The sequence below is a fragment of the Carassius auratus genome, chromosome 18, assembly GCF_003368295.1.
Source record: "Carassius auratus strain Wakin chromosome 18, ASM336829v1, whole genome shotgun sequence".
Taxonomy (NCBI): domain Eukaryota; kingdom Metazoa; phylum Chordata; class Actinopteri; order Cypriniformes; family Cyprinidae; genus Carassius; species Carassius auratus.
In genome coordinates this window covers 23,802,822-23,828,756 of record NC_039260.1, presented here as the reverse complement: position 1 = coordinate 23,828,756, position 25,935 = coordinate 23,802,822, and the positions used below count along the sequence as shown (strand labels likewise).

Genomic DNA, 25,935 nt, shown 5'->3' with positions numbered 1-25,935 from the left:
CATTTGATGCCCGTCCTTTGTCCTCGGGCCTCGCCCATCATCTTTATGACACTGATAAAATGTGCTGTGAACATAAAGAGTCTAAAGTGGTGGAGGTGAAATCATTTTGAACTCAGAACCGGTTCACTCTCTCTGTTCTCCTGCCTGCTGCTCAGTTTTTCTATTGAGGAGTCATTCTGAAAAAATATATGGAGACATACGTGTCCTTTGACAATAATGAAAAGATTTAAAGTATGCATTATGCTGTAACCTACAGTAACATTTATTTGGAAATATGAAAAGGTTGGATTCTGTTGTTTTGCACAAATTATTTGCATTTGCAAAGTGTCTGAAAAATCCCCTATGACCTACACTTCTTCTATGACATTTACAGTTATTTATTTATTTTTACTCATGTTTTCACTGGTTCAGCATTAAAGCGATGTCTAATAAAAAAGCGATAAACAATAATTTATGATATGAGTAATTTAAAAAGGATGTTTATTCGCATAATAAAAAATAAATAAAATAAAAGTTGTGGAAAGGTGCTTCTAAAGTCAAGTTGTCCTTTATAATTAGCAATAACGTACATATTTTAATTAATGCCATCTCCTTTTATGCAAGAAAGTTGAACTGGACTAACCTGAATGCAATACTTTGCTTTGAAGAGAAATTTAGCAATGAAAGATTATGCTAGTGCAGAATGAATGCTGTTTGATTCAATCTAATGACTCCAGCACAATCTCATCATAATTCAAGACTATTTTACGATTTGGTGAATTGGTGGAAAATGTGTGCAATTTTATATCTGAGATTTAAGGGTGTACCTTTCACCTGTAATTTAAACGGTTTCGTATGAGTCAGATTGCACAAATAACCAGTTCATACAATACTTACCAATTTTCATGACATCTCGTAGCATACCCACTATCAGAATCAGTCGTGACTGCCCTGATATCCTGGCAGACATTTTTATTTTTTCAATCCCCTCATGTTCTTTCAAATCTGAATAAATGTATTTCTTACTGTATGTGCAAAGTAAAAAAAAAAAAAAATGTTTTTTTTTTTGTTTTTTTTTGCCCAGGAAATAAAATTATGTGATCAAAAATAGTGGTTGACCCAATATATTGCCATGCTTTCTCAAAATGAATTGCCATCTAAAGCTTAAATCTGTTTTATTTTATTTATTTTGTACAATTAATTATCATATTATATATTTGTAATTTATTTATAATTATGCAAAATAACAATACGTTTCAGCAACTGTTATGCATTTGTTTTTACTATTTTTAAATTATTGTGATGTTTTATATATATCAGAATATATAATGACATTGGGTACCAATCAATCAATCGATTAAACAAACAAACAAATCAATCAATCAATCAATCTATGAAACAGATAAATTAATAAATCAAATGTGCATGATCTGTATCAGTTCACTAATAATGCAAAAAAAAAAAAAAAAAAAAAAAAAAACACTGGTTTTTATTGACATTCATTTTATTGAGTACAATCAATCAATCAATCAATCGACCAATCAATTAATAAATAAATACATAAATAAATAAAGTACGTATCTGTATCGGTTGACTAATAATGCAAAAAAAAAAAATAAAACACTGGTCTTTATTGACATTCATTTTATTGAGTACAATAAATCAATCAATCAATCAATCGACCAATCAATCAATCAATAAATAAATAAATAAATAAATAAATAAATAAATAAATAAATAAAGTATGTATCTTACTTATAATGCAAAAAAAAAAAACTTCACTGACTGTCATTATATTTATTTTAGAAATAATAATAATAATAATAATAATAATAATAATAAAATTAAATGGAGCCATTTTTTATTTATTTATTTATTAATATTATTATCATTTAGTTAATTATTATTGTTTTCAGGTAAACCATACATTAAAAAAAAAAAAAAAAAACAGAACCAGATTTTGAAAATGTCCTTCTTTCTGGTGAATTTTTTTTTGCTGTCCATACAATAAAATTCCGATCAGTAAATAAAATCAGGTCCAAAATAGTGGTTGACAAATTCATCGGCCATCAGAAGAAAAAAATATCCTTGGTTGGCCACTAGTCCAAAACAACATCGGTCTGCATTGACTGACACTGCTAACAATGTCTTTCTAACATTGTTACTAAGACTTCAAAATCCTTTTCCCCCCTTGTTCTCTCTCTGTCCATCCATGTGTCCCAATCCACCTTGTCATGGCCTCATTCTTCCACTGTCCTTTCCATTCAACCAGAATATATTTTTAAATCAATCCTCACGTGTACTTCTTCACATAGTTCATAGCAGGGATCAGGGGACGGGGGACAATATGTCGTGTGGTGGAGCTTCACAAGCACTTAAAGTGAAAGTGTCATGATGGAGGAGACAGTGGCAGCTCTCTGCACCGGGACTCATTTCCGATGGAGCGTGCCACTGTAGATTTACGCCGGCTGCTCATCCAGCATTCAAGAGTCTGCCTCTCTTTTTATTTATAAGGATTCATTATTGCTGAAACCACACATACATGTTCTGCTGTTGGATTCGCACTGTTGGTCTGCCACAGGAGATTGATTTTGGGGAATATGTTGGATCTTCATTGCTCTGAACATCAGAGCACTCCCTGGATGAAGATCTCATCTAGATTTGTAAAATGGGAATTGGCCTAATTTTGCAATGCATGAGCCGGTTTGTGGTTTTCTGAACTTTTAAAGTAGTATCTAAGATCCCATCGGGTGTTTGTCTGTCTAATGCAGTCCAACTGACAGATCCTGGTGCTTTTTCATTGAGAGCATGAACAGGAAATGTAAAAAAAAAAAAAATCTATCAGGCTTTACACAAGATGTTTATTTTATGGTGTAATTCTAAATGACACAAATTGCTTTGATGATGTTCCACTTTAGTGCATTCAAACTCAGATCAAAGTTTCCCAGGGTACTGCTCTTTCAGTTGTGCTACTGATAATATAAAGAAAGCTCCGGGGCATGTTTGCAAGTGAAGGTGTGTCGTTTTCGAGGCCTCAGCTCTTCTTTTGAAGATTCTAAACTTTTGGCTAACGCTCTTCGAGCAGGCAGGATCACTCCAGGAGGTCAACACGCTGTTTATCTCCTGCTCTCTGTCATACATCTCTCCTAAACACCCACTTCTACCACCGCCCAATCAGACAGAGAGCAAACTACAGGTTATTTTCATTGAAATACTCACAGAGTACATTCTACTTAGTTTTTTAAATATTTGATCTGTTGTGTGGATGTTTGGGGCATTTTCAAGACCATTAAGAAAGATCTGGCATACAGTAGATCTTTTAATGTGTTTGCCTGGATTATTATCTTTTTCACCATATAGGCCAATTCTTGAGTCATTTATATATATTAATTAAATTTAGACTTTGTTTATAACAATAATTTCGTCATGTTTGAACACATTAAGTGTCAGGACTTTTGTCATTTTCTTACAAGTAATATATACTGTAGACTTCCATCAGGATAACCATTTGGAAATTGTTTATTTATTTATTCATTTATTTGTAGAAATCTCTTATGCTCATCGAGGCTGTATCCAACATTGAGAAAAAAAAAAAAAAAAAGAGTAAACCTGTGAAATATTGTTCCAATTTAATATAAGTATTGCATTTAGTTTTTATTCTTTAAAATACAATTTATTCTTGTGATGCAAATCTGATTTTTTTCAGCCATTATTCCAGTCTTCAGTTTCACATAGTCCTTCAGAAATCATTCTTATATGCTGATTTATTATTAACTTAAACAAACTCAAACATTTGTACACACACACACACACACACACACACACACACACACACACACACATATATATATGAAATCCTGAAAAAAAAAAAATATATATATATATATATGTATGTATATATATAATTATTTTTCATCTGTGATATTTTTCAAGATTATTTAATAAAAATAAAAAAAAATCTTTATTCAAAATATAAATCTTTTCTAACTATCCAAGTATGTACTATAATGTTGTATCAATTTAACACATGTTTGCTGAAAACAAATATTATTGAAAATGTATCAGCTGTATTTACCCCAAACCTTTGCACAGTAAAGAGTGTATTGTTAGAAAATATTTATATTCTGTCTATAAATTCATAACTCTTCTGTGGTTTGGATTTGATTGTTGCTCTCTCTCTCGCTCTCTCTCTCTCTCTCGCTCTCTCTCTCTTTCTCTTTATTCTATAATTTAATGCAAAATGAAAGGCCTGCTAAAGACTCGTATAAGGAGATGGTACAAAAGATGCTTCTGCACAAAAAAGAACTCTGACTCTAATGTGAGCCGTCTCCTGGAGTTGAGAGTGTTTCATCTTTATATCAACTAAAGTCTGAAACACTCCGCATATACTGCATTGTAATCGATACAAGCTTTACTTGACAAAGAAAGCAGACTGCGGATCTCTTTTCTTGCTTGAAATAACCACAGGTGTAGCATTAATACTTGATTACGTGGAAGTTTGAGATTGAGATTATTTGAGATGAGTTGCACAATAGATCAGAATCGGCCAGCTGTGCACAAACATTAGGCGGCTTGATTTTTGCTTCCGTGCCAAATTAAATATTTAAACACATCATGTGCATATGTGTTGCACATGATGGAAAACAGTGCTAGCGTTCAGAGGGAAATGGTTCGTTTAGGGATTATTTTATGTGTAATATATTAGTGCACTTTGTTGCATGCAGTAGTGAATCGCAGCATGCTTTTGGAACCTTTGATAAAATAAAACAAACTGTATCAGATACATATATATATATATATATATATATATATATATATATATATATATATATATATATATATATATATATATATATATATATATCAATATATATATATATATATATATATATATATATATATATATATATATAATATTACCTAATTGGAAAATATTGATAAATCTACTGAGACTTTAAAGCGATAAATGTTCAAAGATGGAATGAAAATAAAGACTGGCTAATTTACTTATATTTATGTCATTACTAATTTGAATGACTTTCTGTATTATTTGAAACTCAAAATAAAATATTTAGAACCAATGTTGGTTAACCAATCGTATTTAATGACAAATGACTCAAATGAACAAACAAACAAACAAATAAAATTCTAATTTCTCCAGATAGGTTCTATGTGCCACAGAAGTAAGAAATTCACAGAGGTTGTGATGACCAAATAAATAAAAAAAATAACTAAATAAGATATTGAAGTATATTCTACTCTATTTTATAAGCTTATGTGTGTTACTATCCTAAATATGTAATAATTTGAGCCTGTCCTCCAACAAAAAATGACCATATAGGTAGTTTGTGCAAGCATTTATTACGACCTATATTTACGTTATAAAGTTAAGCGCCCTCTAGCAGTCATAAAAATAATGACAGTATCGCCTTGCGTCTAACGTCATTACCAATCAAAACGCATGTTTATTTAAATGCAATGTGTGGGCTTTTTACACCGATCTCACAGTATTTCCTACATATTTTACTACTGTAGGTGGCTTATTTGTTCGAATGACCACACCTAACCCCACCCCTAAACCTAACCCTCACAGAAATCATGCTAAATTATGATTTATTGAGCATATACATTTTCGTGCACGTCAATTGCCTGGGATCGAACCCATGATAGAATGATTACATATCAAGGTATAACGTAATAATCTACTAACTGAGCTACACGAAACGCAAACCAGAGGGCAAATAAAAGAGCACAAAACAATAAACAACCTTTTGTCGATAGGGGCGCGATTTGTAGTATACACTCTGATGGGTCGTATTTCAGGGATTTGGACAAACGACCTATACGAGTGTATTGGTTGGAGGACAGGTTGAATAATTTGGTTAACTGCATTTTGTTGTTTTTATTAGTATTGTTTTCTTGCTCCTGTCCTTTCAGTTTTGAGTTGCACCAGTTGAGAGCCGCTGATCTAGTGTGTCTAGAGCATCATTTTATTTCCAAAGAGCTCGGATGCAGAGCTAATCCGTGAGTAAGTTATGGAGCTCTCCTTTAGTATAATGTGCTGTGATTTAATCAGGGCTTTGGCCACAGTCGTGTGGGTTCCTGATTGTGGTCAGATGAAATGTTGGGGAAGCAACTTTCAAATAACTGAACTGTAAATATAGTTTGGAATAGCAGTTGCTCTCGATGTCCTTCACTCTCAGATTTCCTTCTCTCGTGTATCACTCTCTTCTCCTCCCCATCTGTAGCCAGTCCAACGTTCAGATCGGTGAGGATCTGCCCTTGCAAGTTAGAAAAGCAGTGGAGATTGGCTGACATCATAGATAAGGGGTCTTTCCAGCACATTTACATGTCCATTAGGAAACTAACCTCATTAGCAGCTGATGAACGTTCAGAGGATTCAGATGATATAGTATGAACTGGACCAGTGAGAATAGTGTACACCCTCAGCATAGAGAACCAGGTTTATCTATAATGTATTATGCTACAATACATATATAATACAGGACTTGTAAGCGTCTGCTAAGTGATTACATGTAAATGTAAATATAAAACCTCTTGCCTCGAATGCTCTTTATGATTTGTAGCTGCATCATCATTCCTCATCTGTAGTTCGCTTTGGGTAAAGGCACTGATGTGAAGAATGTAAATATCCTGTCTTTGTGTGTTGTGTTATATAAATCACAGAGGAATGCTTGAGAAGTTCGATGGCTAACAACATGGAGATCTGACGCATGCTTGTTTATTAAAGTGTTTGGAACGGAGGAGTGCACTGATGCCGATCGCGCCTCTCGTATACTCGACTTCCTTCGCTCAGGTTGCCAGATTGGACTTATTTGGACAAGCATTTTGCTTTTATCGAAATGGAAAGATTTTATACGAAGCAATTCCTTGATGTCATGCCTGGGAAGTTAAGCAATGTTGTCAACAAGTGTGTATGTGTGTGCAAATGCTAGTGTGTATGAGGACGTTTTGCGGTACGGTGTCACTTCTCAGCTCAGTAGCTGCGTCTGATGAAAGTTTGGCATTTTCTTAGATTTCTTTTTCTTGACTCATTTGCAATCTGCAGATGTAATGATGGGAAAGAAAACCAGGGATGTTTGAAGAAAAAAGATTATGTGTTGAAATGACTAGAAAATCAACTAGTTGTGTTTTTCTTTTTGTTTGTTTTAAATACTCATTTTTGAACAGTATCTTGTTTAATTAACTCAGTATAACAGTCTAAGCTTGTAGTGTGTCCTTGAAATGAAATTGTATGTTCTTGTCATTACTTTGATGGCATTTCAATAGCTCCATACACATTAGACAATTGAATGTAAGCCTACGAGAGAGTGTTTCTGCATTTTTATTCAAAGGTCAGGAAGTCAGACGCTGGTAGAAATGGCAAATGAAGTGATTTTTGAAGGTTTCTCATCTCCATAGCTCCAATCCCTGAAGTGCTCAGAGGGGATTTTGCTTCAGCTTTTGAATTTCAAGGCTTACACAATTGCAGTCGAGCAGTGCATATTTGCCAACGTGACCCAACAGTTCCCACTGCCTTTAATGAAACCATATTTCCTTGGTAAAAAGGAATAATAAAACCTCAGTAGGGGATATTCAAATGCACTTTTCCTTCACTGCCTATCACAGATTTCTCTGATGTAACGTCTAACGTTTGCTCTGCCTTTGGACAGAATATGCCTGTCTGTCTTTGAACTGCTTTTATACTAATGTGTAAATTTATTACAGTTGTTATTTTCTGTGTCATGAATGTATTTATTGTAGAAGTTGTTATGCACGTTGATTTGGTCGTGTAGAGCACAGAACATTTTTAACCCTAATCAAATAAGCATTACGATTTTTACATACCATGAAAAGTGATGAAGTTTTCTACTTCTACGTTTTTTCTACTTCTACTACTATGGAAACATTTCTTCAATTTAATATCATAATGTTTCTTGCATGCTTACTGACATACTGTGAATAAGCTCACAAAATCATGCTATATTTTATCTAAAACAGATGAATGTGACTATGGAATGTTTTATTGCGTTAATTGTTGTATGTTTTGAGGCAGTTTGTGTTTAAAAAAATGTTTTTCTTCTACTAAGCCTAGCTTATAGGGTTAACAAAAGCAAACATGAGATAAAAACACTTTATTTTGTTTGTGCAAGTCTTTAAACTCTTGTATCATGACTTGTGTTTCACAGGACTCACTTCTCAATGCAAGAGTAATGCTGTACCAGGTGCGCTAACAGGCAAGTTTACTACGCTAGAAAGTCCGTTCATATGGAGCTGGTAATATGATGCAAATCAAAATGTATGTTAAAAAGTGCTCATAACATGGTAGCGTGCAAGGAAATAACCCTTTATTGACTAATTATTTTCCCTGTAATCATAGTTTGTGTGAAGAGGTGTTAATTTAGACCGAACTGGAAACTGTAGTCAGTTGTATATAGTTTTGAAGAACGCTTGTGTATTTTTTATGATGTTGAGCTGATGCACGTCAGTCATGCATATGAATGTAATGGCATTTAACACCATCTATATTCACCATGAATAATAACATCTGGTTCTTAATGAGTGAGTTATAAGCAATCTGATCTACACATCTGTGTTTCATGTTTCATTTCGGCCCGCGATGGCACGTGAAATCGAGCGCTGATGAAACATCACCTGACATTTAGATGCTTTAAAACCACAGTGAAATGAACCATTGGTGATTTGGAATTCTTTTGGATTTGTTAGGTGTTATGCTGCTCGCTTGCAGTGCAATTGGTGTAACAGCCAATATAGCGAGGTGTAAATGAGATATTTATCTGCAGTAGAGACAGCTATGTTGATGTTAAGGGGTGCATTTGCGAGTCCAGGACTCGGTGAACTCACGCTGAACTGCAGGGTTCAAACTGTATAAACTTACAGTGACAGCTTCAGTGATGTTAATGGCTGGGAGCACGCTAGTATTGTCACGTTGCTCGCTTTCTGTGCTTAATTGGAAATGTGTTTTTATGCTGCTCAGAGGGTCGATGTGAAGGTACTGTTTAAACCGCTGTCTTGACTTACTAATGTTTAATTAGAGCTATCAAAAGATTAAAAATTGTAATCGGGTTAATTACAAGATATGGTGATTCATTAATCAAATCAATTACAAATAATCACATATGACAATATGTGCGGCTGAACTCTCATAAATAAAGACAAGGACATTAGTCTGCTTTATTGAGGGAATCATTAAACAGACAATGCAAACACGGTCTTAATTTCTAAATTATTTAAATTGTGCCCATCACTGACCTGCAGTGGGTAGATTTGGTATATTTAATTATATTTAAGTGATAGTTTATGTATGCTACCATTCAAATGTTTGGGGTTGGTTAAGTTTCATATTACTCACTAAGGCTCGATTTATTTGATCAAAAATGCAGTAAAACATTATACTTGTGAAATGTTATTACAAATTAAAATAGCTGTTTTTTTTTTCTTTGTAATTTTTCTTTGTGACGCAAAGCTGAATTTTCTGCATCATCATTCCAGTCTGCAGTGTCACGTGATCCTTCAGAAATAATTTATTTTGTTATATTCTAAATGTTTTTTATTTAGTTTTTATTTAGTGTTATTATGTATTAAAGATGAAACATTCCAAAATTAATGCCATTAATCATGCCCCTCCCACCCACCGACCCAGTTGTAAATTATTGAGATGGAATAGAATGCATGTTTCTAAAAATACGATTGTTTTAAACTTGACGCAATTAATTTAGTGCTTTGAAGAATGTAATACTTTTATTCGGACAGGATGCATTAACATGTTAAAGTTGCATCCCTAATTTATATGTAAATTACGTTATGTGCATGTATGAGAGATATCAAGGGAATAAATTTGACAATTAAAAATGTTGTCTTTTTTTTTTTTTGCATTCTTTGTAAATACACCCAATTTTACCAGTTTACCTAGTACTTATCTATTTATTGCAGAAAACTGTGGAGCTTCACTCTCTGTTTGTGTTGCTCAGTCATAATGAATGGTAATTTAGTCTCTCCTGAACATGGTAACTCCACCATTAGCACCAACGTATGCCAATTACACAGCTAGAACATATAGCGGCCAACATAAAAATTACCACTCTGTAATTTGGGACCACTTTGACTCTAAAGCCGAGGAAAGCCTGTCATTTATCTCACACTTTTGTCTCCCCAACTCTGGAGAACTGATGAATGAAGAACAATCACCATTTCTCAACACTGGGCTCCACTCAGCGTCTGTGCGCTCAGTCAGTGTTTTTGTCTTGAATATAATCAATTACCCTTAGCTGTGTAAATATAGGAGAACGTGATATACTGCTCAAGTGCTTTGACAGTCATTCTGTCTTCATCTATATTGGCTCTCTCTCTCTCTTTTTCCCACAGACAGATTGGTGTATCGTAGCCAATGACTCAATGACTGCTGTGGAGCTGCTGTATCTGGCTCAGTAGTGTGGAGTCGTCACACCCTGAAGAAAGGAGAAAATGGACATGATGAAGGACTTGAGGATGCTGGGTCGGCCTCTCAGAGGGTCAGTGAAGTCTTGTCGTTCTGTAGTGACGCCACGCTGACATTCAGTCTTATTTACAGGTCTGAAACCAGACGGGCCTCTCGATGTGTGTGCTTTACCCGTGAGGGAAAGCGATGGTAGATTTAGCTGCAGGCAGCAATTATGCAGCCAAGCCCCAATGGCACATGCCAGTTGTACGTTGGAGCAGATTTATCTGGTCATATGACTCCATTTGGTTACATAATATAAATTAGTTCAAGGAATATAAGTAGATTTTCCAGTATTTATATCTGTATAGCATTTGGCATCATTCATGAGACAATCAAGATTTTGTTGGTGTTCCTGTAGCTCAATTGGTAGAGCATTGCATGGTTGGGGGTTCGATTCCCCAGGAACACATAAGTAAAAATTGATAGCTTTGGAAAGTAGTGTCTGCTAAATGCATAACTTAAAATGTTAGTTTAATTTAAGATAGTAACTGACATTATTGTTGGCATCTTTGGGACTCTGCTCAGTAATCAATTAGTTAATTTTGTGAGGTTTGGTCTGTAGATGAACCTGATTTATCTAAATAATACTGCAGCTTTTTAGTCCGATTATCAAACCACAAAGGCTGTGATTTCCCCCATATTATTTACAGTAGCTGCATTAAGATTGGACAAATATTGTAGGAGGAGTAGCAGAAAACATTTTGCACATTTGTCTATAATGTGTACAAGGATAGAAAGAGTGCTTATGTGCTTATATGACCACTATATGACCAAATATAAACTATTGTGCAAAAGTTTTAGTCCATTAATATTTTCATCAAAAAAAAAAGAAAGTGTGTCAGTAGAAAATATCAGTTTATTTGCAGGTAGGTATCTTGGAGACATAGATCTTCTGGAGTTAAAGGAATCAAAAGGACTGTTTGGAAATGTAAACAGATGTTTCCTAATGACACTACACCAAAATAAATTACTTTAAAATATTAATGTCCAAAGCCTTTTGCACAGTGGTGTATGTGGACACCTGAACATTGAACACTACACCTGCATGAGCTTGTTGAGCTTCTCAATATAAAAGCATCTGCATTAACAGGTTCCACTCTTCTTGAAAGAGTTTCCACTAGATCACGGCTGGGGAGATTTTCTCAATTCAGGTCAGGCGTGATGTTGAGCTCACAGCCAGTGCTCAGATTCATTGTGAAGCATGTGGGGTTTCAGTCTGGTTTTATGCAGTCAAGCTATTCTAACCTAGACTCAACAAGCCATTTCTTTATGCTCCTCGCTTTGTGCACCGGTGCGTTATCGTGCAGGTAACAGTCCTACAAAAACATCCTTTGCCTGCTGAGGTTTCATGGCTGTTCATTTGATTTTAAGCAGCTGTTTTTAATCATTGTAACTGAGAAAGCAAAACTTGTTAATTAGTAAACTTGTATCCTGCTCAGCCATTATCTGAGATAAGTCTGGTCTCTGTTGGCCATTGCTCTGGTCTTGTTCTTGTAACTGAGTTAAGTCTTGGCGGGAGGGGAGGTTTTTAAAGGTGCTAAATGGCCATACCACAGGGACGCCTGTGACCCTTTGACTCTCCGGGATGTCTGCGGTGCCTCGAATCGATTCGGCGGTGACAGTGAGATAACCCATGCCATCTGAATTTGGATTCCCTAGAGATCCTCCTCCTCAAAGGCACACTGATCTTGAACCCTGGAAGTGAGATGATTCGTGAGAAGTGTAAATGTAGATCAGCTTCAGATCAGATCGGAGTCAGAAATGTTCGGTGGATGGAATTCAGCCTCATTTTCAGTATTTGTAAAGCAAATCAGTGAACATTTAATGTGGTTTTGCTGATTGTCAAAACGAGGGGTTATGACTGACGCCCCATCTCATTATCAATGGAAAATCATTCTGTTGCCCGGAGACAAATCTGTGTGTGTTTTGTAAGCAAACACCCAGGCAGATGTTCTGCTGAATATGTCCAGTTCAGAGTCTCATTTTTCATATGTTTTATGCCAACGCATCATTTAGAGAACATCTGGACTCTTCTGATCAACATGTGAGATTCTGTTTGTGATTTAGACACATTCTGTATGTATTCTAATTGATAAACACCTAAAATCATCTTCTGTCTATCCATAAATTATGTACTTTTGTACATTTTAATTGTTTGTAATTTAACTTTTTATTTATTTATTTTGTATTATTTTTTGTAATTAATTTTGTATGTACCTTTTAGATTTTTAATGGATTATTTATTTATTTGCTTTTTTGCTGCTGATGTCACAATCAACACACATAATGGTAGTGCTAAAATATATTGTAATTATTTTCATTTTTTATTTTTTTAATGAGAAATATCAACCCGATCTCACGGCAATTCGTAAATTTTTCACAAGGTGGCTTATTCGTACGAATTCGTACGACCACACTCATACAAATTCATACGATTGTTGCCAAATCGTACGTATTTTACGATTTGCACTATTCGTATGAATTTGTACGAATGACCTACACCTAATCCCGCCCCTAAACCTAACTGGGGTCATTTAAAATCGTACAAGTGAGGTCGTACAAATTTGTACGAATAAGCCACCTCGTAAAATAAGTATAAATTGGTCGTGAGATAGGGTTGGAAATATAATTGCAATTTAAAAGAACTGTGTTCCATTTGATTATACTACTACTACTACTACTACTACTACTACTACTAATAATAATAATAATAATAATAATAATAATAATAATTGATTGATACGATCAAAGCTGTATTTTCAGCATCATTCCTCCAGTCTTCAGTGTCACATGATCTTCAGAAATCATGAAAATATGATGATTTACTGCTCAAGAAACATTTCTGATTATTATCAATGTTGAAAACAGGTGTTCTACTTCATTTTTTTTTTTTTTTTTTTTTTTTTTGTGTGAAAATTTTGATATATTATATTGTCCCTGATTCTTAGATGAATAGAAAGTTCAAAAGAACAGCATTTTCCTGAACTAGAAATATTTTGTTACATTATAACTAACTTGTCGCTGATGATCAATTTAATGCATCATTTTTAAATAAAAGTAAAACAAAAAACACACCAGAGTATACTGGAGCTGTCAAGTGTAAGCAACACAGTAAGTCGTTAAAGACTCTATAAACTGGCCCGTATCAGTCTTGTGTTGTGTTTTTATGTGCTTGGGCTGTAAGAGGCCGTTCTGGACGAGACTCGAGGTGGCAGGAGGATGCTAACGCTTCGGTCAGTCGGGCAGATGGCGTTTGGCAGCTCTGTTTGTGGCTGTATGCCCTCATTGACGAGCAGCAGGTGCTTCAGAGCGTCCAGAGGTGCCAGCTGTGCAGGAGAGCGAGGATGGGATCAGGCACTGTCAAGGCACAGCGGTCATTAGGAATTGGACAAACAAAGATAAATGCAGTCGGATTGGATCCTAATGAAATCCCGTCGCGCTCTCATTGTGATGGCCTGTGCATATGCATTTCCATCTCTGCCTCTTCTAGCAGCATCTCTCCATTTCCCATCCTCTCTTTTACCTCCGCCATTGGCAACAGACTCCATTTACATTGGCTTATTGTGAACTTCCACCTAAGGTCCCGCTCTATTGCTCTCTCTCTCTCACCCGGTTTTAAAATTAATTTATGCAGTTGTGAGGAAAGTTTGGGATCAAGCCGACAGGGCAGCCTCAGTTACTGAGCAAGGAGGATAATTCAATGAATTAGCCGTTAGTGTCTGGGAAAGCAAGATAGCCTCTGTGTGTCTTCAAGGCTTCTAGACAGAGACCACAGTCATTCTTTTCATGCATGAGGACTGTACTTAATGACTGTAGTTTGGGTCGTTGAGTGTTATAATTATAGCTTTGGTGATTAAAAACCGAGCACGTGCTCACAGTTTCTCTAGTCTCGCCTCAGTGCGAAACGGACCTCATAAAGCCTTCAGAAAATTGCATATTGCAATAATATTGCACAACAAAAATGATGCATGCTAGGAATGGGTTTTTCACATTGTTGGGCTTATGATGCATGCTTTATCATTGGTTACAGTGACCGCTTGTTTTTTAGTTTTTTTTTAGTTTTTCAGTGAGGAAGAAAGATTGCTTTTCTCCCAGCACATTCATGTTCAGCACCATCTTTATTGAGCAGATTAAAAAATCGAGAGAATTGCAACAACAGACAAATATTTTAAATATGTTCATCTACTGTGAGTTTTTCTTTCCTCTCTCACTATGTTTTTTAAGATGTGAAGTGTGTGTTGTGGAATTGAATGTGAAAGTAATGACAAAATAGTAAAGTTGTACTACTACTACTACTACTACTAATAATAATAATAATAAATTCAAATTGAAAGAAATACAAAATTTGGGAGATTTTGTTTGTCAGGTAATTGTTGATAAAGTAATTGCTTGAGGATTAAAAAAAAAAAAAAAAATTGAATCTGTATTAGATTTTGTACAAAGAGGGGTGTCATTTATTTATTTATTTACCATGTTATTCTCAGTATTTCCCATACCAAAATTATATACATATTTTGCCCTATTTTAAGAGTGATATTGGCATATACAGTGTGTTACCTAAGACAATATATTATTATTTTGACATACATACATTCACTGGGTATATGACCATATAATTGTAAAACATTTACTGTATAACATCCCCATATTAATGTGTGTGTGTGTGTGTGTGTGTGTGTGTGTGTGTGTGTGTGTGTGTGTGTGTGTGTGTGTGTAAAAACCATTTCAGCAATACATATTTTCTTTATATGCAACTTTTTTTTAACAATATGTTAAAAATATTTTTATATTTATGTTTGTTTATGTATGTTTACGTTTTATGTCTATCCTTTAAATGTTATAAATAATATCAAAATGTGTTGATGGTTTTAAGATGGAGACTGTACATGTGCATGACATATATATCCAAAAAAGTTTTACACATACATGCATGTATGTACAGAATAGATGTGCATGTTAATATATTAAATAGTTCCAGTCTCTACTAGGTTTCTTATAAGTTTTTACTTCATATGACTATATATCTTAAATATGGAAGTGTAAAATGTGTACATATTTTACATTTGTGTGTGGGTTTGCATGTACAGCACTGCCTTTATTGACTCGATTCAACATGGAGAGAATTGAAACAATGGCAGCCGATGCTTTGATCTGTCACAAACATGGCTGCAGATTCATTATAGACGTTTGTCGGTTCAGTTCAGTTTCTCTTTATTGTTCTCTGACCTTTATGTGTGTAATGAGACTGAAATGCGTGGGTGTGCATATTAAGCCTCCCCCTTATCAGAGGCTGTTTTATATCCCTCCATCCAATTTCATGTTTCATGTTTCTTAATGCATGTTATTGGCTTGCGTCTCTCTCCCGAACTCAATTGGGTGCATGCATTGGATAATATTCGCATCCATGTGTCCTCCCGAGTGCCATCAAAGATCATTGCATCTAGGGGAATAATGGAGGCTCACTCTATTCTGGCTGTGAGGGAGTTTTTAAGAGTCTACCAAACCAGTGGGAACAATTACCAAATCTCAACATGCAGCGTTAATAGTGTTGGGCTTTACGTAATGTGATGTTTCCTCCTGAGTTTGGTTAGAAAGTGTCCACAGGCATGACGCCGTCTGCAAGACTTTCAAATACTGTCTTCTGTCCCAGTTTAACATGCATATATCTATCTATCTATCTATTAGGCATGCATTTATTTATTTCAAGTTCACAATGGATCTTGACAGCCAGTGAATGCATTTTCATAGTAAGAGAAAGGTAATGAGTTTTGAGCAATTTGTTTGGAAGTTTCATTTGAAATCCACCTGGACAGCAGCTCAATTCCAGCAGGCTTGACACATCTGTTTACAAATGTCTTTCATCTCCATCAGAGAAGTCATTTGAGTATGTATTTTCAATCTAACAGATTATAAGTGCTATTGCGTCTGTAGTATCACATGCTCAGGAAGCACAGGGTCTGTGTGGCTGGTGGGGCTCAACCCCTTAATGAAGAACTTGTGTTTCACATATTGCATTTGAATAAGAACACCTTACCCATATGTTTAGAAAAAAAGTCTAATCTTACGCTGTAGTAGACAAGACTAAAGAGAGAGCGGGAGAGAGAGAGAGAGAGAGAGAGATGGATTGAGAAAGGAATAAACAGAAGCGGTTGCTCTCAGCTCCCAGACGCCTCAGCCATCTGTTCCTCGATGGTCCTGCTGGTGGATCCTCCTCAACCTGCATGCACACTCGCCGGCTTCTGATTGGCCGGTGATGCAGGATGACGCCGTGATGTCATGGAATCTTGTGAGGAGAGTGGCTGAGCCTCGCCATGACAACAGCCCTAAAAATCACTATTGACTGGATTGAGTAGGAGGACTCCTCACTGTAGAGCGCTCCCGTCTGACAGGCAGCTCACTTTAAACACTCGTTTGATTGTGATTTGAGTTTTTGTACTGTCTGACACACATACCACATAGTCACTTTACCCACTCACCTACTGTAAAACACTTCTGAATGAAAGAGCTTTGCTCTCGACTTGCCCACATTTATACATCACTTTCAAACATTTGGATTTTATAACAGAAAAGCAAACTTGATAACCGGTTATGCGAACTTACAGTCAAACACTGTGGGGAAAATTCTCTAAGTGTGTGTGTGTGTGTGTGTTTTTTAAGCAACCTCCCCATAATCATTCAGGTGTGGTGAGAGCCGAATGCACACAGCTGCAATCCTACAAGCAGAGTTTCAGATCCTCCTCCTAATTTGAGCACTAACGCTGACTGTGTGCTATTCCACTCCTTTCCCTCTGTGACATTATTTCCATTGCACAAGTGTGTACACGTAGCTTTTGTGAATCCAATGAGCTGCTGAGTCAGAGAAAATTGTTAAAAGACATTGGAAAATGTGCATGTAGGTGTTAAGTACATTTGGCATGATGCATGCTCTGTTTTAAGTGCTGTTGTAGCTCAGAACTGTCTGAAGTTTATTGGCTCTCAGAGAGTGTGTGAGGGTAGCCAGGGGACATCCACTGCATTATCCAGCAACACTGAACTTAATGCAGAAAGCAGCTGGGGCTGATTCAGTTCTCTGGTCTCCATCCACTTCCTCTCCGAACTTTCTCTTTCTTTATCTCTTCTGCCAGTGTGTCTCATGTATTTCTGAGGGCATCCTTTCCTCTCCTCCCTGCCATGGCTAGGTGGTGTGTGCATGTGTATCTGTGTTAGACAGAGAGAGAGAGTGAGCGTGTAAGTGTTGAAGCTGGAGGGCCCATCTGTTTAAACACAGCAGAGAGCTAGTGAGAATCTCTCCCACAATCCCCTCTGCCTGGACGGGGAAGAGGATGTACAGACAGATGCTCTCATCCACAAAGCCCCACAGTCCTAAAGCCCGAGGTTCTCCGGCTGCTTCGAACAGCTCATATTTCTTATGCTGAAAGCTCTGATATTCAGGATCCATGTAGTTCTTTGAAGCTAACTATGATCAGCAGAAGTCTCTGGACGCTGAGGTCCTGCAGCTGCCTCAAAAAAATAAAAAAAATACAAATAAATTCACACTACGTTCTTGCCTGGGGTCGGGTCACAAAGGCATATTTTCCTTTGTAGTGCACCTGCCCTGAAAAAAGTCATTGAATATGTGAAGTCAAACACCAACTGTAAAGGTCCAATAAGCAGAACATGTTTTATGGACCTTTTTATGGTCAATATGTAATAATGTTGATGGGGGAGAATATTTGGGGGAGAATATATTCTTACAACTTCATTGACAAGTTTTGTCTTTTTTAAAGATATATGTAGCTTACAGTCCCATATCGGTTATCGGCTGATTTTAATTTAGGATAATTAGATGTTTATATATATATATATATATATATATATATATATATATATATATATATATATATATATATATCATAACTTTGTAATGTTGAATGTTGTTTTATTTTTGTCTTTTTTATGAAAGATGCACATATCCTACCATACGATTATCGGCTGATATTATTTGAGATAATTCAGTATTTAGATATTAGTTAATAAGCACTGATGTGTTAATATTTTTTATCGCATAACTTTATTAAATTGACTCGGGTTTAAGTTGGTCATTTTGTCTTTTTTAAAGATATATGTATCTTACAGTGCCATATCGGTTATCGGCTGATTTTAATTTAAGATAATTAGATGTTTAGATATATATATATCATAACTTTGAAATGTTTGAAATGTTGAAAGTTTTTTTTTTTTTTATTAAAGATGCACATATCGGTACCGATATTTTAATATAAAATATATAAAAGATTTGTGTGTTCACTTGCAAACCAGTTTTTTATTAAACTTTTTTAATTGTAAGTTTCCAGTATTTTGTCAGAAGAAGCAAGTGTGTCAATCATGACACTGTAAAACATAAACAAGTGTTTAGTTTCTGGTCGCCCATTTTTCTCTATTCTTCTCTATAAACTCTGTGATACATAATCCTGATTCGCTCTGCCTGAGGACATCCAAAAACCCCAAACCACTCGCACAGCCACAAGCTTACCCATGACTATCGATGTTCTCATTAGCTGCTTAACAGCCCTTCAATCCTGCTACCATTCACAGAACACACCATGAACACCAGACACCATCTTCATTCTCAGCTTCCCTGGTTTCCTGCACAGATCTGAATTTACACCTTGCTCCCAGCTGGACTCTACACCGGGGCTCTGATAACATCCCACATCAACGGATGGATGCGGGTCATGACTCCGCCGTCTCTGACATGGTTAAAGCTGGACTCAAAGTCCTGACACACCGAGGCTCCAACTGAGCTGAATTTAGGGCATTTCATCTGCCGCTGAGGGTTTAGTTCTGGTGTCCCGCTGAGGGATGAGAACTTATCTACAGCTAAGTGTTGAGAACCACTCTCCTGCTGCGGGTTCAAAGCTCATCTGCTGCTGAGTGTTTGAGGATAATGATTCAACCCACATTAGCTGTGTTGAACAGCCTCTTTCCATGGATTTCCAATTTGGTATCCCATGATTTGGAGGACCTTGTGTTAAATTTTTTTTTGTGGCTTTTTCACACCCTGTTTTGTGGAAAGGCATTAGTAACCCAGTAGCAAAAACCGTGGTCTGTCTGGGGCTTAAGGATTCCCCATTGCACTCACATCAAATACTGTTAAACGTGGAAATTTCATTTGGGAAAATCTTAGTAAGGATGTTTGTAAAATGCACTTCGCATTTCAAAGAGACAAAATGACAATAGCTATATTTTTGTCACATATTTTTTAAGCAGTTTTTGAGGTACTGCATAAAAAAAATCACTGGATGGAGATGGCAAACATGCATGAAATTTTGGACAAAAACTTATTCGTCAACTGCTGCGGATATTTATTTATTCTTTAAGAAAACATGCAAAAACTAAGACTGAAACATTTTATCAAGTGGATGCACAAACAAACAAAACAATGGTTGTTTTCCTTTGTTTTCCTTTGTTTTGTGGTGTTGGCGCAGTGGATAAAACACATGCCTTTGGTGTGAGAGACCTGAGTTCGAATCCACTGTGAGACTCCAATGTGTCCCTGAGCAAGACACTTAACCCCTAGTTGCTCCAGAGGTGTGTGACCTCTGACATATATATATATATATAGCAATTGTAAGTCGCTTTGGATAAAAGCAGCAGCTAAATGTTTTCCACCTTTTTTTGAAGGGCTATTTTATGAATAGTTCGAAATACAAGCAAACCGCATTTATTCAAAATATAAATGTTTTGTAACATTCTAAATGCAATAATTTATTATTAGTAGTAGTATTATATTTATTGACTGTTGAATAGATTTAATATTCTTAAGTTGCACATAAAAATGATCTGCTCACCCCAGTAAGCAGATCAGTAAGATAACATATGCATAAAGCGCAACAACACATTTACTTTATAAATTCCTGGATGTTCCACAAAAAGCTTTACATTAAAAGATCACGTTGTTGGATAACTGAACTAACTGGCTATCCAATCTAGTCACATCTTTAATGTGATTTTAGTGATTCTGAAATGCCTGTGTAAAAGTCTGTAATCAAAATAATTGAAAATAATCACCTCCCAGAACACTCTCACACACACACTTCACTTGTATTACTAAACACCAGGCATTCAAACAAGAGAACATGACAGCACTGTATGTAGGAAAAACAAGCAACTTTTAGTTTTTATCATTTTATTACTGATATTTTGCACTAGTTTCCCAGGAAGTAAAATTGTTATTCTCACATTTGATAGAACCTGTGGTTTATTTCCAAATGTTTTATGTGATATTATGTGATACTTGTTTATTAGTGCCAAATGATTTAGTGTCATTGAAACATGCCTTTTCTTTAAAGCTGCTTTGAAATTAAATTGTGAAAAGCTAGAGTTCTGCATTGGGAAAAGCACTATACAAATACTATACAAACGTGTAAACTGAATTGAACTGTAAGCTAAATGCTCCACATGTCAAATGGGACAAGGAAGCATATAACATGTTTATTAAATTATTTTGATAAGAGTTCTATTTGTGGAAATACAACACTTTATGACTTAATGATTTTAAAGAGCTGTCACCAAAAAGAGGTGATGTAAATTATATGTTCTCTGTGAGACGTGTAATCTGCACCCACAGCGCTTGGCGGCAGTCAACAGAACTGAAAAATAATAAAAATAAACCTTTCCAGCAATAATAATATTTTGCATTGTCATTTCAAATGCAAAACTCTTTAGGTTGAACTTTTCATCCTTAATTGCTTTTTAGAATTGATATATAATCAGTTTATTAAAACAAATATACTCTCCGTCATCTCTGTTATTATTCTGAATGATGCTTTAAAGCAGATTAATTGATTTAATATGTCAGATAGTACATTTTACATTACATTTACTCATTTAGCTGACGTCTAGGGGTTAAGTGTCTTGCTCAGGGACACATTGGAGTCTCACAGTGGATTCAAACCCAGGTCTCCCGCACCACAGACATGTGTCTTATCCACTGCGCTAACACCACCCATAGTAGCATTAAACATCATGATTTTCTGAAACTTCCTCTGAGTTTATTTGCATATACAAGAAATTAAATTAAATCCACTATATATTTTACAGATTTATTTATGTTTATTTATGTAAAAGATAAACCATTCCTTTGAATGGTAGTGCATATATTTATATATTGTGATTTTGACTGTCAGATTTAAGACATTTAATGCTGTTTAACATGCAAAAATATCTAAAGATTGCTAGTAATGCTACACCATGCCAACTGTTCTGTTTATATCTCATCATACTCCTCAGTCTGAAAACAATTTGTTTGTAGGCCTACTTGTTTGTAAATGAGGTCAGCATATGAAGAAGTCTGCTAGCATGTGCTTTGCCTAAAGCAGCCTCAGGCCTGTAAACTACCAGCTGTCAAACGTTTGAGACACCTAAAAAAAAAAAAAATCAATATGAGTGAATCAATGAAGAGAATGAAAAAGTTTTTAAAAGCGTCCTTACACTGATAAAGAATCGTGTTCTCCCTAGTGAAGATATAATAAATTACTGACGTTTTTAGGAAGTGTAGCATGAGGAAGAACATGAAGGAAAATATTGATCTTTTGCAGTTGCAGCCTATGTCAAGTAGTGAATCGGTGACTTAAAATGCAGAGAGAATGAGTGGATTGGAGGAGCTGGACGGCCGGGGTTTATCAGATGGAATAATGCTCAGGTCTGTTAACCAGCAGTACGGCAACATCTGCCTCTTTATCTCGCACTCAAAGTCTTGTGTTTGCAAAAGAAGTTTCCCATTCAGTCACATTCTTGTTATGTGCAGACTTGGGCTATTTCTGAACGGAGGTGATGTTGAGGTGTTGACTGTGGTTTGATAACACTTACAGGAGATGAACCGCGTTTCCTCTTCACTTCAGTTCTTGAGATTTCGAGGTTTCTCCAGATTCATTGAGTGGCTGAAGGATTTGTCTAGGCATAAGAGCACATAAGAGTGTCGGCAGCTTTTTTTAGCATTTGATTTATATTGAAGCAAACTCCATGCAATCCAATACTAAGTGGTTGTATCTACTTCAACATTTATTGCCATTTCTTTGTAATTGTTTACGTTTACAAGAAAGCTCTTTTATATATCTGTGTATGCAGCTCTGAAAAAAAATTGAGACCTTTTGAAAAATTTAGTTTCTCTGGATTTACCAGCTATGGCTTTGAGTAAAATGAGTAAATATGTCGGAAAACAGTTTTTTTTTTTTTTTTTTTTGACCAATTGTCATTTCATTCTTTAAATTATAACCAGTTTTATTTTAAAATTGGGAAGAAATATAATCAGAAATGGCATTTTACTCAAACACATAACTATAAATTATGCAACCATAGAATATTTATGTATTTATTAATTTGTGTGTGTGTGTGTGTGTGTGTGTGTGTGTGTGTGTGTGTGTGTGTGTGTCGTTGGTTTTACTAGTACTATCACAAGTAATCTTAATCTTAATTTCATGCTTCCTGCTAATGAAAAAGTAAAATACTAATAATACTGAAATAGTTATGCACTTATAATAGTAGTGATAGTGAATGATGTACAAAAATATTGTTTTTCATTTGTATAATGACTATTACAGCGCTAAACTGAATTTATGTACAATGTGTTTTTTTTTTTTTTTTATGCACCTTTTGTGGATCCTTTTCGAAATAATATTTCCATCCTCACACAAAGTACTTTATTAAATTAATTTCCAGGTCAATGTGAATGAAACCGTAATCTGAAACTGCTTTTATCCAGGATGCATGATGAATCCGCTAGTGCCGTTGTTTGCAAACCGCAGTTTTATCTACAATAATTTTTTTGTTCAATTAGCTAAAGCAAAACAACTCCATCACTTTCCAGACATATCTCAATGGGGTTTGAGTTCAGTTTTAATTGCGCAGTGACTCCAGGTTTTAAGGTGCATCTATATCGACAGTATTTACTGATGTACTTAGCTGTCTCTCTGCCGCTGTGTTGATCCAACTTTAAGAGGAAATGCATCGGCGTGATGTATAACCTGCCAAGGGCGAGCACATCCCTGCCAATTTATCTTTAAGCAAACACCTCGGCTGAGTTTGACACCGCTACCGGCTCTATTGACCACGGATCTGAGACTGAAAAAAGAGAAAATGAAAACAAGACTGATGCTTTAGAATGGCTTTTTGAAGAGACTGGTGATAATTGTGTGTTTTTCTTTTGTTCTGCCACCACGGCTGCTTCAAAGGGAGTAAACATCATCAGCACTGCCCCAGATGGATTGGGGGAAAAGAGCTATTGAGTTAAAGAGAGCGGCGGGCTGTGTTTTAAGGAGCTGGGGAATGATCCTGCTTAGTCTCCATTAGATGACTGTCATCAGACAGAGAGAAAGAGGCTGAAAGAAAGAGCAGAAGAGAGTGAAAGTGGTCATTACAGCGAGTCTATTAGGAGGTAATGATGACTTCACTCACCACCGTGGCTTCTCTGTATGTGACGGAGTTGATCATGGAGAGACATCGCAGTGTTTTTACCCAACACCTTTCTGTCTTCCCTACGATCCGTCAGCGTGGCTTGATGAATTCAGTCCAATAACGGGTTATGAGGCTGTTGTTTTAGACTTGGCCTGACAGCAGCAGGTCATCAAAGTAAAGGCAGGTTTGTTTTTATAGTGCTTGGCAGACTATATAGGGCTCATTTATGGGAAAAGAGTCCCTGCGGTTCAGTTGAGTTGGCCAGATAAAGTCACGCTTTCATTGTAAATTGAAGCCATTATCTGAACCAATGGATGCTCAATTCAGATTGATCTCAGCCTGCATAATTGCATCATTGTGTTACATGAGAAAAGACATTCCAAACAAACTAACTTTAGAAAAAAATATGTTTGATTTAACATAAATTTATCAGTCTCGTTCATTCGATTCATTCAGAAATGAAGCAAGTCTTTATGAATGATCACTGAATCAGTGGATCGCTCTTCTTTTCTTCTTTCTTTCTCAAAACTGTGGATTCATTCTGTAGAGAAACACCTCTTTGAGTCAATCTGAGACGTACGACAATTCTGCTTTGACTTGTCTCTAGCTGTTTTCATTGTCAAAACTGAGCAAAAAAACGATACTAATGGCAATAATGTGTCTGTAACACAATACTAACTTTTTGTTTATTTCACTATTGAATAAAATCAATATCACATTTGCAATCATGCAGATAATGGAATTATTTAATTAACTAATGCATTTAATACATGAATAAATGCATACATAATTGTTACATTACCATTAATCACTCTATAGTTTTTTATTTTTTTATTTTAACAGATTTTTTTTTCTTTTTATTACAATTATTCATTTAATAATTTAGCCACTAGGTTTTGTTCACAATGCCAAGGAAGAGACTATGCATAAACCCTTCACAGCCTTAATTTTGTTTGCATGTTATTGAATATGGCATCTCCCTCATTAAGGTAAGATCCAACACAAGAAGCTGACAGAATTAGTGCAACTTGGAGACATTTATGTCTGTACACGGTGTATCTGTAACACGAAAAATCTACTGTTTTACTGACTACAGTGCTGTGAGTATGTGAACATTTCCTGCTAATTAACAGATTGGGCTAATTTAGCTATACTCATTACTAGCAGGTGCATAAAATCAAACATAATGTCATGAAATCAACATGTTTTTGTAGAATGGCAAACATAATTTTGTGGAACCTGTTCTGTTTCAGTGTGATAATGCCCCATTGTGCACAAAGCAGGGTCCATGAAGAAATGGTTTAAAGAGTCCAGCATGGACAAAGCCCACTGAACACCTCTGAGATGAATTGGAACGCTGACTGTGAGTCATTGTGCCTAAATGAGAGGAAATCTGTGCCGCAACTTGAACAATGTTCCAACATCAAGTCGAAATCCTTTCCAGGAGAGCAGAAGCTGTTATGGCTGAAAGGCACGACTGAAACCCTATTGAGGCCCATGGTAATGAAATTATAAATGTTTAAGAAGCACATACAGGTGCCCACACACTCTTGGTCATGAAGTGCAGCTCGCTTTTGGAACCTACAAATTTTCTCTATGCACAGCATTGGCAACATTTGAATGTGATAGAAAAAAGTTTATATATATATATATATATATATATATTCCTGAGCACATCAGACCTGATTACTCAAATATGATTGAAGACGTTTTACAAGGATTACATTGAACAGTCTCAACAATTCATCACGCCAAATTGAATAATAGTTAACATACCAAATTAGCATGAAATGGGAAATTCATTGGAAGGGGACTGAAGGCTCCTCCCTCCTGAGATCAGAGGCTCGTCAAACATTCTGCATACCTTGATCTATTAATTACTTAAAATCATATCCATCTTCTTGGAAGAGGGTTTGAAATTAAGATTGAGGAGGACATTAGATTAATTGTAGAGAGCAGGTGGGAAAGTAGCACCCTTGGAGAGAGACAGTGGGAGAGAGAGAGAGAGAGAGAGAGAGATG

General features: G+C 35.8%; 1 protein-coding gene across 2 annotated transcripts in view; it reads left to right on the top strand.

The window, feature by feature from the left end:
* The window catches only part of LOC113118714 (leucine-rich repeat and fibronectin type III domain-containing protein 1-like protein), a 157,694-nt gene that overhangs the window by 76,738 nt on the left and 55,021 nt on the right, over nucleotides 1-25,935 (top strand). For both annotated transcript variants that reach the window (XM_026288109.1, XM_026288107.1), the window contains exon 2: nucleotides 10,366-10,511. In XM_026288109.1, coding sequence (XP_026143894.1) covers nucleotides 10,465-10,511 — 47 coding nt within the window. In that variant the 5' untranslated portion in view covers nucleotides 10,366-10,464. The remainder of the gene's footprint in view (nucleotides 1-10,365; nucleotides 10,512-25,935) is intronic.